This window comes from Salmo trutta, unplaced genomic scaffold (genome assembly GCF_901001165.1).
Source record: "Salmo trutta unplaced genomic scaffold, fSalTru1.1, whole genome shotgun sequence".
NCBI classification, from domain to species: domain Eukaryota; kingdom Metazoa; phylum Chordata; class Actinopteri; order Salmoniformes; family Salmonidae; genus Salmo; species Salmo trutta.
In genome coordinates this window covers 171,499-183,619 of record NW_021822689.1, presented here as the reverse complement: position 1 = coordinate 183,619, position 12,121 = coordinate 171,499, and the positions used below count along the sequence as shown (strand labels likewise).

At 45.6% G+C, this 12,121-nt stretch overlaps 1 protein-coding gene across 1 annotated transcript in view; it reads right to left on the bottom strand.

Annotated features, from left to right (window-relative positions):
- Positions 1–811: 811 nt before the first annotated feature.
- The window catches only part of LOC115183497 (ras-associating and dilute domain-containing protein), a 41,617-nt gene continuing 30,307 nt past the window's right edge, over positions 812–12,121 (bottom strand). The window contains exons 9-14 of the mRNA XM_029744704.1: positions 11,462–11,499; positions 9,703–9,860; positions 8,956–9,068; positions 1,330–1,446; positions 1,009–1,132; positions 812–837 (exon numbers count right to left, since the gene is read on the bottom strand). Coding sequence (XP_029600564.1) covers positions 812–837; positions 1,009–1,132; positions 1,330–1,446; positions 8,956–9,068; positions 9,703–9,860; positions 11,462–11,499 — 576 coding nt within the window. The remainder of the gene's footprint in view (positions 838–1,008; positions 1,133–1,329; positions 1,447–8,955; positions 9,069–9,702; positions 9,861–11,461; positions 11,500–12,121) is intronic.

The following is a 12,121-nucleotide window of genomic DNA, read 5'->3' as shown; positions in this document are numbered from 1 at the left end:
AGAGTCCCTGCCCATCTACCCCCTGAAGTTTGGACAGGAGAGTCCCTACCCATCTACCCCCTGAAGGTAGGACAGGAGAGTCCCTGCCCATCTTCCCCCTGATGTTAGGACAGGAGAGTCCCTGCCCATCTTCCCCCTGATGTTAGGACAGGAGAGTCCCTGCCCATCTTCCCCCTGAAGCTAGGACAGGAAAGTCCCTACCCATCTACCCCCTGAAGGTAGGACAGGAGAGTCACTGCCCATCTTCCCCCTGATGTTAGGACAGGAGAGTCCCTGCCCATCTTCCCCCTGATGTTAGAACAGGAAAGTCCCTGCCCATCTTCCCCCTGATGTTAGAACAGGAAAGTCCCTGCCCATCTTCCCCCTGATGTTAGAACAGGAGAATCCCTGCCCATCTTCCCCCTGATGTTAGAACAGGAGAGTCCCTGCCCATCTTCCCCCTGATGTTAGAACAGAAGAGTCCCTGCCCATCTTCCCCCCGATGTTAGGACAGGAAAGTCCCTGCCCATCTTCCCCCTGATGTTAGGACAGGAAAGTCCCTGCCCATCTTCCCCCCGATGTTAGGACAGGAAAGTCCCTGCCCATCTTCCCCCTGATGTTAGGACAGGAAAGTCCCTGCCCATCTTCCCCCTGATGTTAGGACAGGAAAGTCCCTGCCCATCTTCCCCCCGATGTTAGGACAGGAAAGTCCCTGCCCATCTTCTGAAAGCATCTGAAACCCTGCCTCTTCAAAGAGTGTCTTAAATCATCCCACAGCACACAAAAAAAACACAGCCTTGCCTTTCGTGAAATAACACTTGACTTTTTCCTTCTAGCTCTGACCTTGCTGATAACTACCTTAATGAGGAAAATGTACTTACTATGACTGAGATGTGGTTGTCTCACCTAGCTATCTCAAGATGAATGCACTAACTGGAAGTCGCTCTCGATAAATTACTAAAATGTCAAATGAAATGTAAATGTGTGTGTGTGTGTGTGTGTGTGTGTGTGCGTCCACGTGTGCCTCACCCTTGTCCATGAGCTGGTTGAAGAGAGATACGTTAGAGAAGAAGAAGAGGTAGGAGAACATCTGGGCCTGGACCTCTGAGTGGACCTGGTACCCCTGGAGTAACTCCTGACTGCACTGGAACACCTGGACACACACACACACACACACACACACACACACACACACACACACACACCAAAGTGACAGAAATGTAAAACTGTATAATGCCAAATATATTCCATGCAGGAATCATATATATGTGTGTGTGTGTGTGTGTGTGTGTCTAACGTATGTGCGTGTGTGTGTGTGTGTGTGTGTGTGTGTGTGTGTGTGTATGGTACCTGCAGGACCCTGCGTACGGGCTCAGGAAACCCTGTACCTCCTCTCCAGCAGGGTTCAGAGCTGTCCACTGGGAACGGGTTACAGTCCAGCAGACCAGGAAGTACTACGTACAGGGACTGGAACACACACAAATTAGACACACACACACACACACACACACAGACACACAATAGAAATAAACACAATAGAAAATATTTTATAATTTTATTGGGCCCCCTTAGCTACACACAAGTTAGCTACACACACACGTTAGCTACACACAAGTTAGCTACACACACACACACACGTTAGCTACACACACAACTTAGCTACACACACAAGTTAGCTACACACACACACGTTAGCTACACACAAGTTAGCTACACACAAGTTAGCTACACACAAGTTAGCTACACACACGTTAGCTACACACACGTTAGCTACACACACATGTTAGCTACACACACATGTTAGCTACACACATGTTAGCTACACACATGTTAGCTACACACACACACACAAGTTAGCTACACACACACACATGTTAGCTACACACATGTTAGCTACACACATGTTAGCTACACACAAGTTAGCTACACACAAGTTAGCTACACACACAAGTTAGCTACACACACATGTTAGCTACACACACAAGTTAGCTACACACACACACACATGTTAGCTGCACACATGTTAGCTACACACATGTTAGCTACACACACATGTTATCTACACACACATGTTATCTACACACACAAGTTAGCTACACACACACACACACACATGTTAGCTACACACACGTTAGCTACACACACGTTAGCTACACACACGTTAGCTACACACACACACATTAGCTACACACACACACATTAGCTATACACACGTTAACTACACACGTTAGCTACACACAAGTTAGCTACACACACATTAGCTACATACAAGTTAGCTACACACGTTAGCTACAAACAAGTTAGCTACACACACACACAAGTTAGCTACACACAACTTAGCTACACACATGTTAGCAACACACGCACACGTCAGCTACATACACAAGTTAGCTACACACACATTAGCTTCCAACAGACATGACCTCTATCCTCAGTGGTGAGCTAGACAGACATGACCTCTATCCTCAGTGGTGAGCTAGACAGACATGACCTCTATCCTCAGTGGTGAGCTAGACAGACATGACCTCTATCCTCAGTGGTGAGCTAGACAAACATGACCTCTATCCTCAGTGGTGAGCTAGACAGACATGACCTCTATCCTCAGTGGTGAGCTAGACAAACATGACCTCTATCCTCAGTGGTGAGCTAGACAGACATGACCTCTATCCTCACGGTTTTTACTTTTTGATTACCGTTTATATTATATTTTTATATATATATTTCGTTTTTCCTTCACTCAACTTTTTTCCTTCAACTTTTTCACTCCGGAGGTTTTATCTGGACATGGTTCGGCAGGAGTTCCAACAGCCGAAGCTAAGTAACATTAACATGATGCCTTCTAATTGCAGTCGTTGTACTCATAATATACAGGAGAACGATCGCCTTACGGCGAGGATAGCTGTGCTGCAAGCCCAGCTTCAGACTCAATCGTTAGGCAAGGGTAATTTCAGTGTAGGAAAGGATGAAACAGCGTCTGTGCCACCAGTAAGTACAGATAGTAACGTTAGTATAAACCCCCTCGCACGGTCCCCGCAGCCGGACAACTTTCTCATGGCTTCTGGAGGGAAACGCTGTAGGAATTCTCAACCGGTGTCGCTTATTCAGCCGACAGAAACTTTCAATCGGTTCTCCCCATTAAACGAGTCGGAGTCAGAGGCCGAGACTTTTCTGGTCTCTACTCCTCCCGTTATGGGGTCTGAGACGCCGAAGCCTCTCACCATTAGCTCTGACAAATTGAAAACCCTAGTCATTGGCGACTCCATTACCCGCAGTATTAGACTTAAAACTAATCATCCAGCGATCATACACTGTTTACCAGGGGGCAGGGCTATCAACGTTAAGGCTAATCTGAAGATGGTGCTGGCTAAAACTAAAACTGGCGAGTGTAGAGAGTATAGAGATATTGTTATCCACGTCGGCACCAACGATGTTAGGATGAAACAGTCAGAGGTCACCAAGCGCAACATAGCTTCAGCATGTAAATCAGCTAGAAAGATGTGTCGGCATCGATTAATTGTCTCTGGCCCCCTCCCAGTTAGGGGGAGTGATGAGCTCTACAGCAGTCTCACAACTCAATCGCTGGTTGGAAACAGTTTTCTGCCCCTCCCAAAAGATTGAATTTGTAGATAATTGGCCCTCTTTCTAGGACTCACACACAAACAGGACCAAGCTTGGCCTGTTGAGGAGTGACGGACTCCATCCCAGCTGGAGGGGTGCTCTCATCTTATCTACGAACATAGACAGGGCTCTAACTCCTCTAACTCCACAATGAAATAAGGTGCTGGCCAGGCAGCAGGCTGTTAGCCAGCCTGCCAGCTTAGTGGAGTCTGCCACTAGCACAGTCAGTGTAGTCAGCTCAGCTATCCCCATTGAGACCGTGTCTGTGCCTCGACCTAGGTTGGGCAAAATTAAAGATGGCGGTGTTCGCCTTAGCAATCTCACTAGAATAAAGACCTCCTCCATTCCTGTCATTATTGAAAGAGATTGTGATACCTCACATCTCAAAATAGGGCTACTTAATGTTAGATCCCTCACTTCAAAGGCAGTTATAGTCAATGAACTAATCACTGATCATAATCTTGATGTGATTGGCCTGACTGAAACATGGCTTAAGCCTGATGAATTTACTGTGTTAAATGAGGCCTCACCCCCTGGTTACACTAGTGACCATATCCCCCGCGCATCCCGCAAAGGCGGAGGTGTTGCTAACATTTACGATAGCAAATTTCAATTTACAAAAAAAAAACAACGACATTTTCGTCTTTTGAGCTTCTAGTCATGAAATCTATGCAGCCTACTCAATCACTTTTTATAGCTACTGTTTACAGGCCTCCTGGGCCATATGCAGCGTTCCTCACTGAGTTCCCTAAATTCCTATCGGACCTTGTAGTCATCGCAGATTATATTCAAATTTTTGGTGACTTTAATATTCACATGGAAAAGTCCACAGACCCACTCCAAAAGGCATTCAGAGCCATCATCGACTCAGTGGGTTTTGTCCAACATGTCTCTGGACCTACTCACTGCCACAGTCATACTCTGGATCTAGTTCTGTCCCATGGAATAAATGTTGTGGATCTTAATGTTTTTCCTCATAATCCTGGACTATCGGACCACCATTTTATTCCGTTTGCAATTGCAACAAATAATTTGCTCAGACCCCAAACAAGGACCATTAAAATTCGTGCTATAAATTCTCAGACAACCCAAAGATTCCTTGATGCCCTTCCAGACTCCCTCTGCCTGCCCAAGGACGTCAGAGGACACAAATCAGTTAACCACCTAACTGAGGAACTCAATTTAACCTTGCGCAATACCCTAGATGCAGTTGCACCCCTAAAAACTAAAAACATTTGTCATAAGAAACTAGCTCCCTGGTATACAGAAAATACACAAGCTCTGAAACAAGCTTCCAGAAAATTGGAACGGAAATGGCGCCACACCAAACTGGAAGTCTTCCGACTAGCTTGGAAAGACAGTACCGTGCAGTATCGAAGAGCCCTCACTGCTGCTCGATCATCCTATTTTTCCAACTTAACTGAGGAAAATAAGAACAATCGGAAATGTATTTTTGATACTGTCGCAAAGCTAACTAAAAAGCAGCATTCCCCAAGAGAGGATGGCTTTCACTTCAGCAGTAATGAATTCATTAACTTCTTTGAGGAAAAGATCATGATCATTAGAAAGCAAATTACGGACTCCTCTTTAAATCTGCGTATTCCTCCAAAGCTCAGTTGTCCTGAGTCTGTACAAGTCTGCCAGGACCTAGGATCAAGGAAGACACTAAAGTGTTTTAGTACCATATCTCTTGACACAATGATGAAAATAATCATGGCCTCTAAACCTTCAAGCTGCATACTGGACCCTATTCCAACTAAACTACTGAAAGAGATGCTTCCTGTGCTTGGCCCTCCTATGTTGAACATAATAAATGGCTCTCTATCCACCGGATGTGTACCAAACTCACTAAAAGTGGCAGTAATAAAGCCTCTCTTGAAAAAGTCAAATCTTGACCCAGAAATTATAAAAAACTATTGGCCTATATCGAATCTTCCATTCCTCTCAAAAATCTTAGAAAAAGCTGTTGCGCAGCAACTCACTGCCTTCCTGAAGACAAACAATGTATACGAAACGCTTCAGTCTGGTTTTAGACCCCATCATAGCACTGAGACTGCACTTGTGAAGGTGGTAAATGACCTTTTAATGACGTCAGACCGAGGCTCTGCATCTGTCCTCGTGCTCCTAGATCTTAGTGCTGCTTTTGATACCATCGATCACCACATTCTTTTGGAGAGATTGGAAACCCAAATTGGTCTACATGGACAAGTTCTGGCCTGGTTTAGATCTTATCTGTCGGAAAGATATCAGTTTGTCTCTGTGAATGGTTTGTCCTCTGACAAATCAACTGTACATTTCGGTGTTCCTCAAGGTTCCGTTTTAGGACCACTATTGTTTTCACTATATATTTTACCTCTTGGGGATGTCATTCGAAAACATAATGTTAAATTTCACTGCTATGCAGATGACACACAGCTGTACATTTCAATGAAACATGGTGAAGCCCCAAAATTGCCCTCGCTAGAAGCCTGTGTTTCAGACATAAGGAAGTGGATGGCTGCAAACTTTCTACTTTTAAACTCGGACAAAACAGAGATGCTTGTTCTAGGTCCCAAGAAACAAAGAGATCTTCTGTTGAATCTGACAATTAATCTGGATGGTTGTACAGTTGTCTCAAATAAAACTGTGAAGGACCTCGGCGTTATTCTGGACCCTGATCTCTCTTTTGAAGAACATATCAAAACTGTTTCAAGGACAACTTTTTTCCATCTACGTAACACTGCAAAAATCTGAAACTTTCTGTCCAAAAGTGATGCAGAAAAATTAATCCATGCTTTTGTTACTTCTAGGTTGGACTACTGCAATGCTCTACTTTCCGGCTACCCGGATAAAGCACTAAATAAACTTCAGTTAGTGCTAAATACGGCTGCTAGAATCCTGACTAGAACCAAAAAATGTGATCATATTACTCCAGTGCTAGCCTCCCTACACTGGCTTCCTGTTAAGGCAAGGGCTGATTTCAAGGTTTTACTGCTAACCTACAAAGCATTGCATGGGCTTGCTCCTACCCATCTTTCCGATTTGGTCCTGCCGTACATACCTACACGTATGCTACGGTCACAAGACGCAGGCCTCCTAATTGTCCCTAGAATTTCTAAGCAAACGGCTGGAGGTAGGGCTTTCTCCTATAGAGCTCCATTTTTATGGAATGGTCTGCCTACCCATGTGAGAGACGCAGACTCAGTCTCAACCTTTAAGTCTTTACTGAAGACTCATCTCTTCAGTAGGTCCTATGATTAAGTGTAGTCTGGCCCAGGGGTGTGAAGGTGAACGGAAAGGCTGGAGCAACGAACCGCCCTTGCTGTCTCTGCCTGGCCGGTTTCCCTCTCTCCACTGGGATTCTCTGCCTATAACCCTATTACAAGGGCTGAGTCACTGGCTTACTGGTGTTCTTCCATGCCGTCCCTGGGAGGGGTGCGTCACTTGAGTGGGTTGAGTCACTGACGTGGTCTTCCTGTCTGGGTTGGCGCCCGCCCCTTGGGTTGTGCCGTGGCGGAGATCTTTGTGGGCTATACTCGGCCTTGTCTCAGGATGGTAAGTTGGTGGTTGGAGATATCCCTCCAGTGGTGTGGGGGCTGTGCTTTGGCAAAGTGGGTGGCGTTATATCCTGCCTGTTTGGCCCTGTCCGGGGGTTTCATCGGATGGGGCCACAGTGTCTCCTGACCCCTCCTGTCTCAGCCTCCAGTATTTATGCTGCAGTAGTTTATGTGTCGGGGGGCTAGGGTCAGTCTGTTACATCTGGAGTATTTCTCTTGTCTTATCCGGTGTCCTGTGTGAATTTAAGTATGCTCTCTCTAATTCTCTCTTTCTCTCTTTCTTTCTTTCTTTCTTTCTTTCTTTCTTTCTTTCTCTCTCTCGGAGGACCTGAGCCCTAGGACCATGCCTCGGGACTACCTGGCATGATGACTCCTTGCTGTCCCCAGTCCACCTGGCCGTGCTGCGGCTCCAGTTTCAACTGTTCTGCCTGCGGCTATGGAACCCTGACCTGTTCACCGGACGTGCTACCTGTCCCAGACCTGCTGTCCCAGACCTGCTGGAACCCTGACCTGTTCACCGGACGTGCTACCTGTCCCAGACCTGCTGTTTTCAACTCTCTAGAGACAGCAGGAGTGGTAGAGATACTCTCAAAGATCGGCTATGAAAAAGCCAACTGACACTTACTCTTGAGTTGCTGACTTGTTGCACCCTCGACAACTACTATGATTATTATTATTTGACCATGCTGGTCATTTATGAACATTTGAACATCTTGGCCATGTTCTGTTATAATCTCCACCCGGCACAGCCAGAAGAGGACTGGCCACCCCTCATAGCCTGGTTCCTCTCTAGGTTTCTTCCTAGGTTTTGGTCTTTCTAGGGAGTTTTTCCTAGCCACTGTGCTTCTACACCTGCATTTCTTGCTGTTTGGGGTTTTAGGCTGGGTTTCTGTACAGCACTTTGAGATATCAGCTGATGTAAGAAGGGCTATATAAATACATTTGATTTGATTTGATTTGGTGAGACAGACAGACATGACCTCTATCCTCAGTGGTGAGACAGACAGACATGACCTCTATCCTCAGTGGTGAGACAGACAGACATGGCCTCTATCCTCAGTGGTGAGACAGACAGACATGACCTCTATCCTCAGTGGTGAGCTAGACAGACATGACCTCTATCCTCAGTGGTGAGCTAGACAGACATGACCTCTATCCTCAGTGGTGAGCTAGACAGACATGACCTCTATCCTCAGCGGTGAGCTAGACAGACATGACCTCTATCCTCAGTGGTGAGACAGACAGACATGACCTCTATCCTCAGTGGTGAGACAGACAGACAGACATGACCTCTATCCTCAGTGGTGAGACAGACAGACATGACCTCTATCCTCAGTGGTGAGTAGAGGACCACCTGCTGAGCTACTGACACACCCTGATGTCTGTGTGAATGGATTGTGTCCAGGTTCAGTGGGATAACTCTTTCCTGACTAACACTGTTGTGAGGAAGTTAAAGCTGGCCTGACCAAGCTCAAGACACAATATAGTCACCCACTCTCTCCTCTCTGTGTCTCTCTCCTCTCTGTCTCACCCCTCTGTCTCACCCCCTCTGAGTGTAACGGTTGCCTTGGTGATGTAGTATAGAGAGTAATGGTTACCTTGGTGATGTAGTATAGAGAGTAATGGTTACCTTGGTGATGTAGTATAGAGAGTAATGGTTACCTTGGTGATGTAGTATAGAGAGTAATGGTTACCTTGGTGATGTAGTATAGAGAGTAATGGTTACCTTGGTGATGTAGTATAGAGAGTAATGTTTAGCTTGGTGATTTAGTATACAGAGTAACGGTTACCACGATGATGTAATGTACAGAGTAACAGTTACCTTGGTGATGTAGTAGACACATTGCTGGAAGGTGTACATGATCACTTCCTCCAGGATGGTCATAGCCTCCTCATTGGCTGAGATGGTCGCCGATAGCAACGACTCCTTGGAACCTGAATATAAATATATGTATAAACAATATAAAATATACAGTGCCTTCAGAAAGTATTCAAACTCCTTGACTTATTCCATATTTTGTTGTGTTACAGCTTGAATTTAAATTGAATTAAATTGAGATTTTGTGTCACAGAGCTACACACCGTTCATGTAATGGACTCAAGGAGAGTTTCCACAACTTTCTGACACTGAAAAACTGATGAGAAGAGAAAGCAAAAAGAGAAGGAGAGCGAGAGCGAGAGTGAGAGTGAGAGAGAGAGAGACAGAGAGAGACAGAGACAGAGAGAGAGACAGAGACAGAGAGAGAGACAGAGACAGAGAGAGAGAGAGAGACAGAGACAGAGACAGAGAGAGAGAGAGAGAGGCAGAGAGAGAGAGAGACAGAGACAGAGAGAGAGACAGAGACAGAGAGAGAGAGACAGAGAGACAGAGAGAGAGAGAGAGAGGCAGAGAGAGAGACCGAGACAGAGAGAGAGAGAGAGAGGCAGAGAGAGAGAGAGAGACAGAGAGAGAGAGAGAGAGAGAGAGAGAGACAGAGACCCGTACATTCTATGTCACAGTGAATAATGACTGCTGAACCTAGACATCCCAGAAGACTCTCTTTCCTCCCCTCTCCTTGTGAGTGTGTACCTTTAGAGTCGAGCGTCTCTATGCCCTGTGTGTACGCTGGGGCCTTCTGTTGGATGAAGTAGAGGATCTCTATACTGTTGGACATCCAGAAGAATACGACCTGCAGGTCTGGGATCAGATCACTGATGGACAGGAGAGATAGGGAGGCCGGGTCCTGACTGGAGAGAGGAGAGAAAGACAGGAGAGGAGAGAGAGAGGCGGGGAGAAAGGAGAGAGGGGAGAGGAGAGTGAGGAAAGAGGAGAGAGAGAGGAGGGGAGTGAGGAGAGAGGGGAGAGGAGGGGAGAGAGGGGAGTGAGGAAAGAGGAGAGAGAGACAGGAGAGGAGAGCAAGAGGTGGGAGAGAGGAGATGTGTCAGGTGTGTGCGTACTGGTAGCGAAGTCAGGTGCAGGAGAGCAGAGAGTTGTGAACAGAAGCACACTTTATTGAGGCAGGAGAAACCAACAGATGGACGCAACTGCATCAAAACCTCCAGCCCATAGGCGAAAGTGCAAAACGCGCAAAACAGTCACAATCATTTATGTTTAACAATAAACATCTTCGTGAACAACACGGTATAAGCAAACCAGTCTGGCACGTCAACAATTAACACGTAACACAAACAATTTCACACAAAGACATGAGGGGGAACAGAGGAATAAATACATGCAGTGTGATTGGGGAATGAAAACCAGGTGTGCAGGGAACAAGACAAAACAAATGGATCAATGAAAAATGGAGCAGCGATGGCTAGAAAGCCGGTGACGTCGACCGCCGAACGCCGCCCGACCAATGAGAGGAGCCGACTTCGGCGGAAGTCGTGACAAGATGGGACAGTGGAGAGAGAGACAGGAGAGGAGAGAGAGAGGAGGGGAGAGAGAGGAGAGAGAGGGGAAAGAGAGGAGAGAGAGAGAGAGAGAGAGAGAGAGAGCATAGCTTTGCTATTGAGAAAAGCCACCGTAGGCAGACCTGGCTCTCAAGAGAAGACAGGCTATGTGTTCACTGTCCACAATATGAGGTAGAAACTGAGATGCACTTCCTAACCTCCTGCCAAATGTATAACCATATTAGAGACACACATTTCCCTCAGATCACACAGACCCACAAAGAATTAGAAAACAAACACAATTTTGATAAACTCCCATATCTACTGGGTGAAATACCACAGTGTTCCATCACAGCAGCAAGATGTGTGACCTGTTGCCACAAGAAAAGGTCAACCAGTGAAGAACAAACACCATTGTAAATACAACCCATATTTATGTTTATTTATTTTCCCTTTTGTACTTTAACTATTTGCACATCGTTACAACACTGTATATAGACATAATATGACATTTGAAATGTCTTTATTCTTTTGAAATTGTTGTGAGTGTAATGTTTACTGGAAATTTGTATTGTTTATTTCACTTTTGTTTATTATTTATTTCACTTGCTTTGGCAATGTAAACATATGTTTCCCATGCCAATAAAGCCCCTTAAATTGAATTGAATTGAGAGGAGAAAGAAGAGAGAGATGAGAGAGAGAGGAGAATGAGGGGTCACACACACACACACACACACACACACACACACACACACACACACACACACACACAGCCACACACACACACAGCCACACACACACACAGCCACACACACACACACACACACACACACACACACACACACACACACACACACACACACACACACACACACACACACAGCCACACACACAGCCACACACACACACACACACACACAGCCACACAGTGCTACAAGGCGGAATATGATACTCACTGCTGAGCTTGCTTCTGTGCCAATTCCTTTGTCTTCTCCTGAAACACACACGTGGCAATTAGAAGCTCATCAAAGATTTAACAGTGTGTGTAGGTGGATCTTACGTTCCGAAAGAAAAGTCTCTCTCTCTCTCTCTCTCTCTCTCTCTCTCTCTCAGCTCTCTGTAACTTCACACATAAACACACACATAAACACACACACACACGCAAAATGAAAAACAATAATGCCTTCCGGGTTATTTTTCTAGACACTTTTCTTCGGCCTCTGCATTGCTTCTGCTCTCTGGTGTTTTAGGCTGGGTTTCTGTAAAGCACGTTGTGACAACTGCTGATGTATAAAAAAAGGGCTTAAAAGAATGAAATGTGATTTGAAACATTTTGAATAAAGTATGTTAAAGCGAAGCGGCATCTTTTATTCTGAGAGGTGGATGCTTCCTGTATTCCTACGGCGCGTATTGACGGCATCTCTGACCTCTCAATGAGATCTGCATAATTAATCAGCTGGCTAATCAGACAAAAGACCTCAACAATCATTAAAACACCACATCATTTGTTTACCTGACTACAATAGACTTAGGGTACACCCCAAATGGAACCCTATTCCATATATAGTGTTCTACTTTAGACCAGAGCCCTATTCCCTATATAGTCCACTACTTTA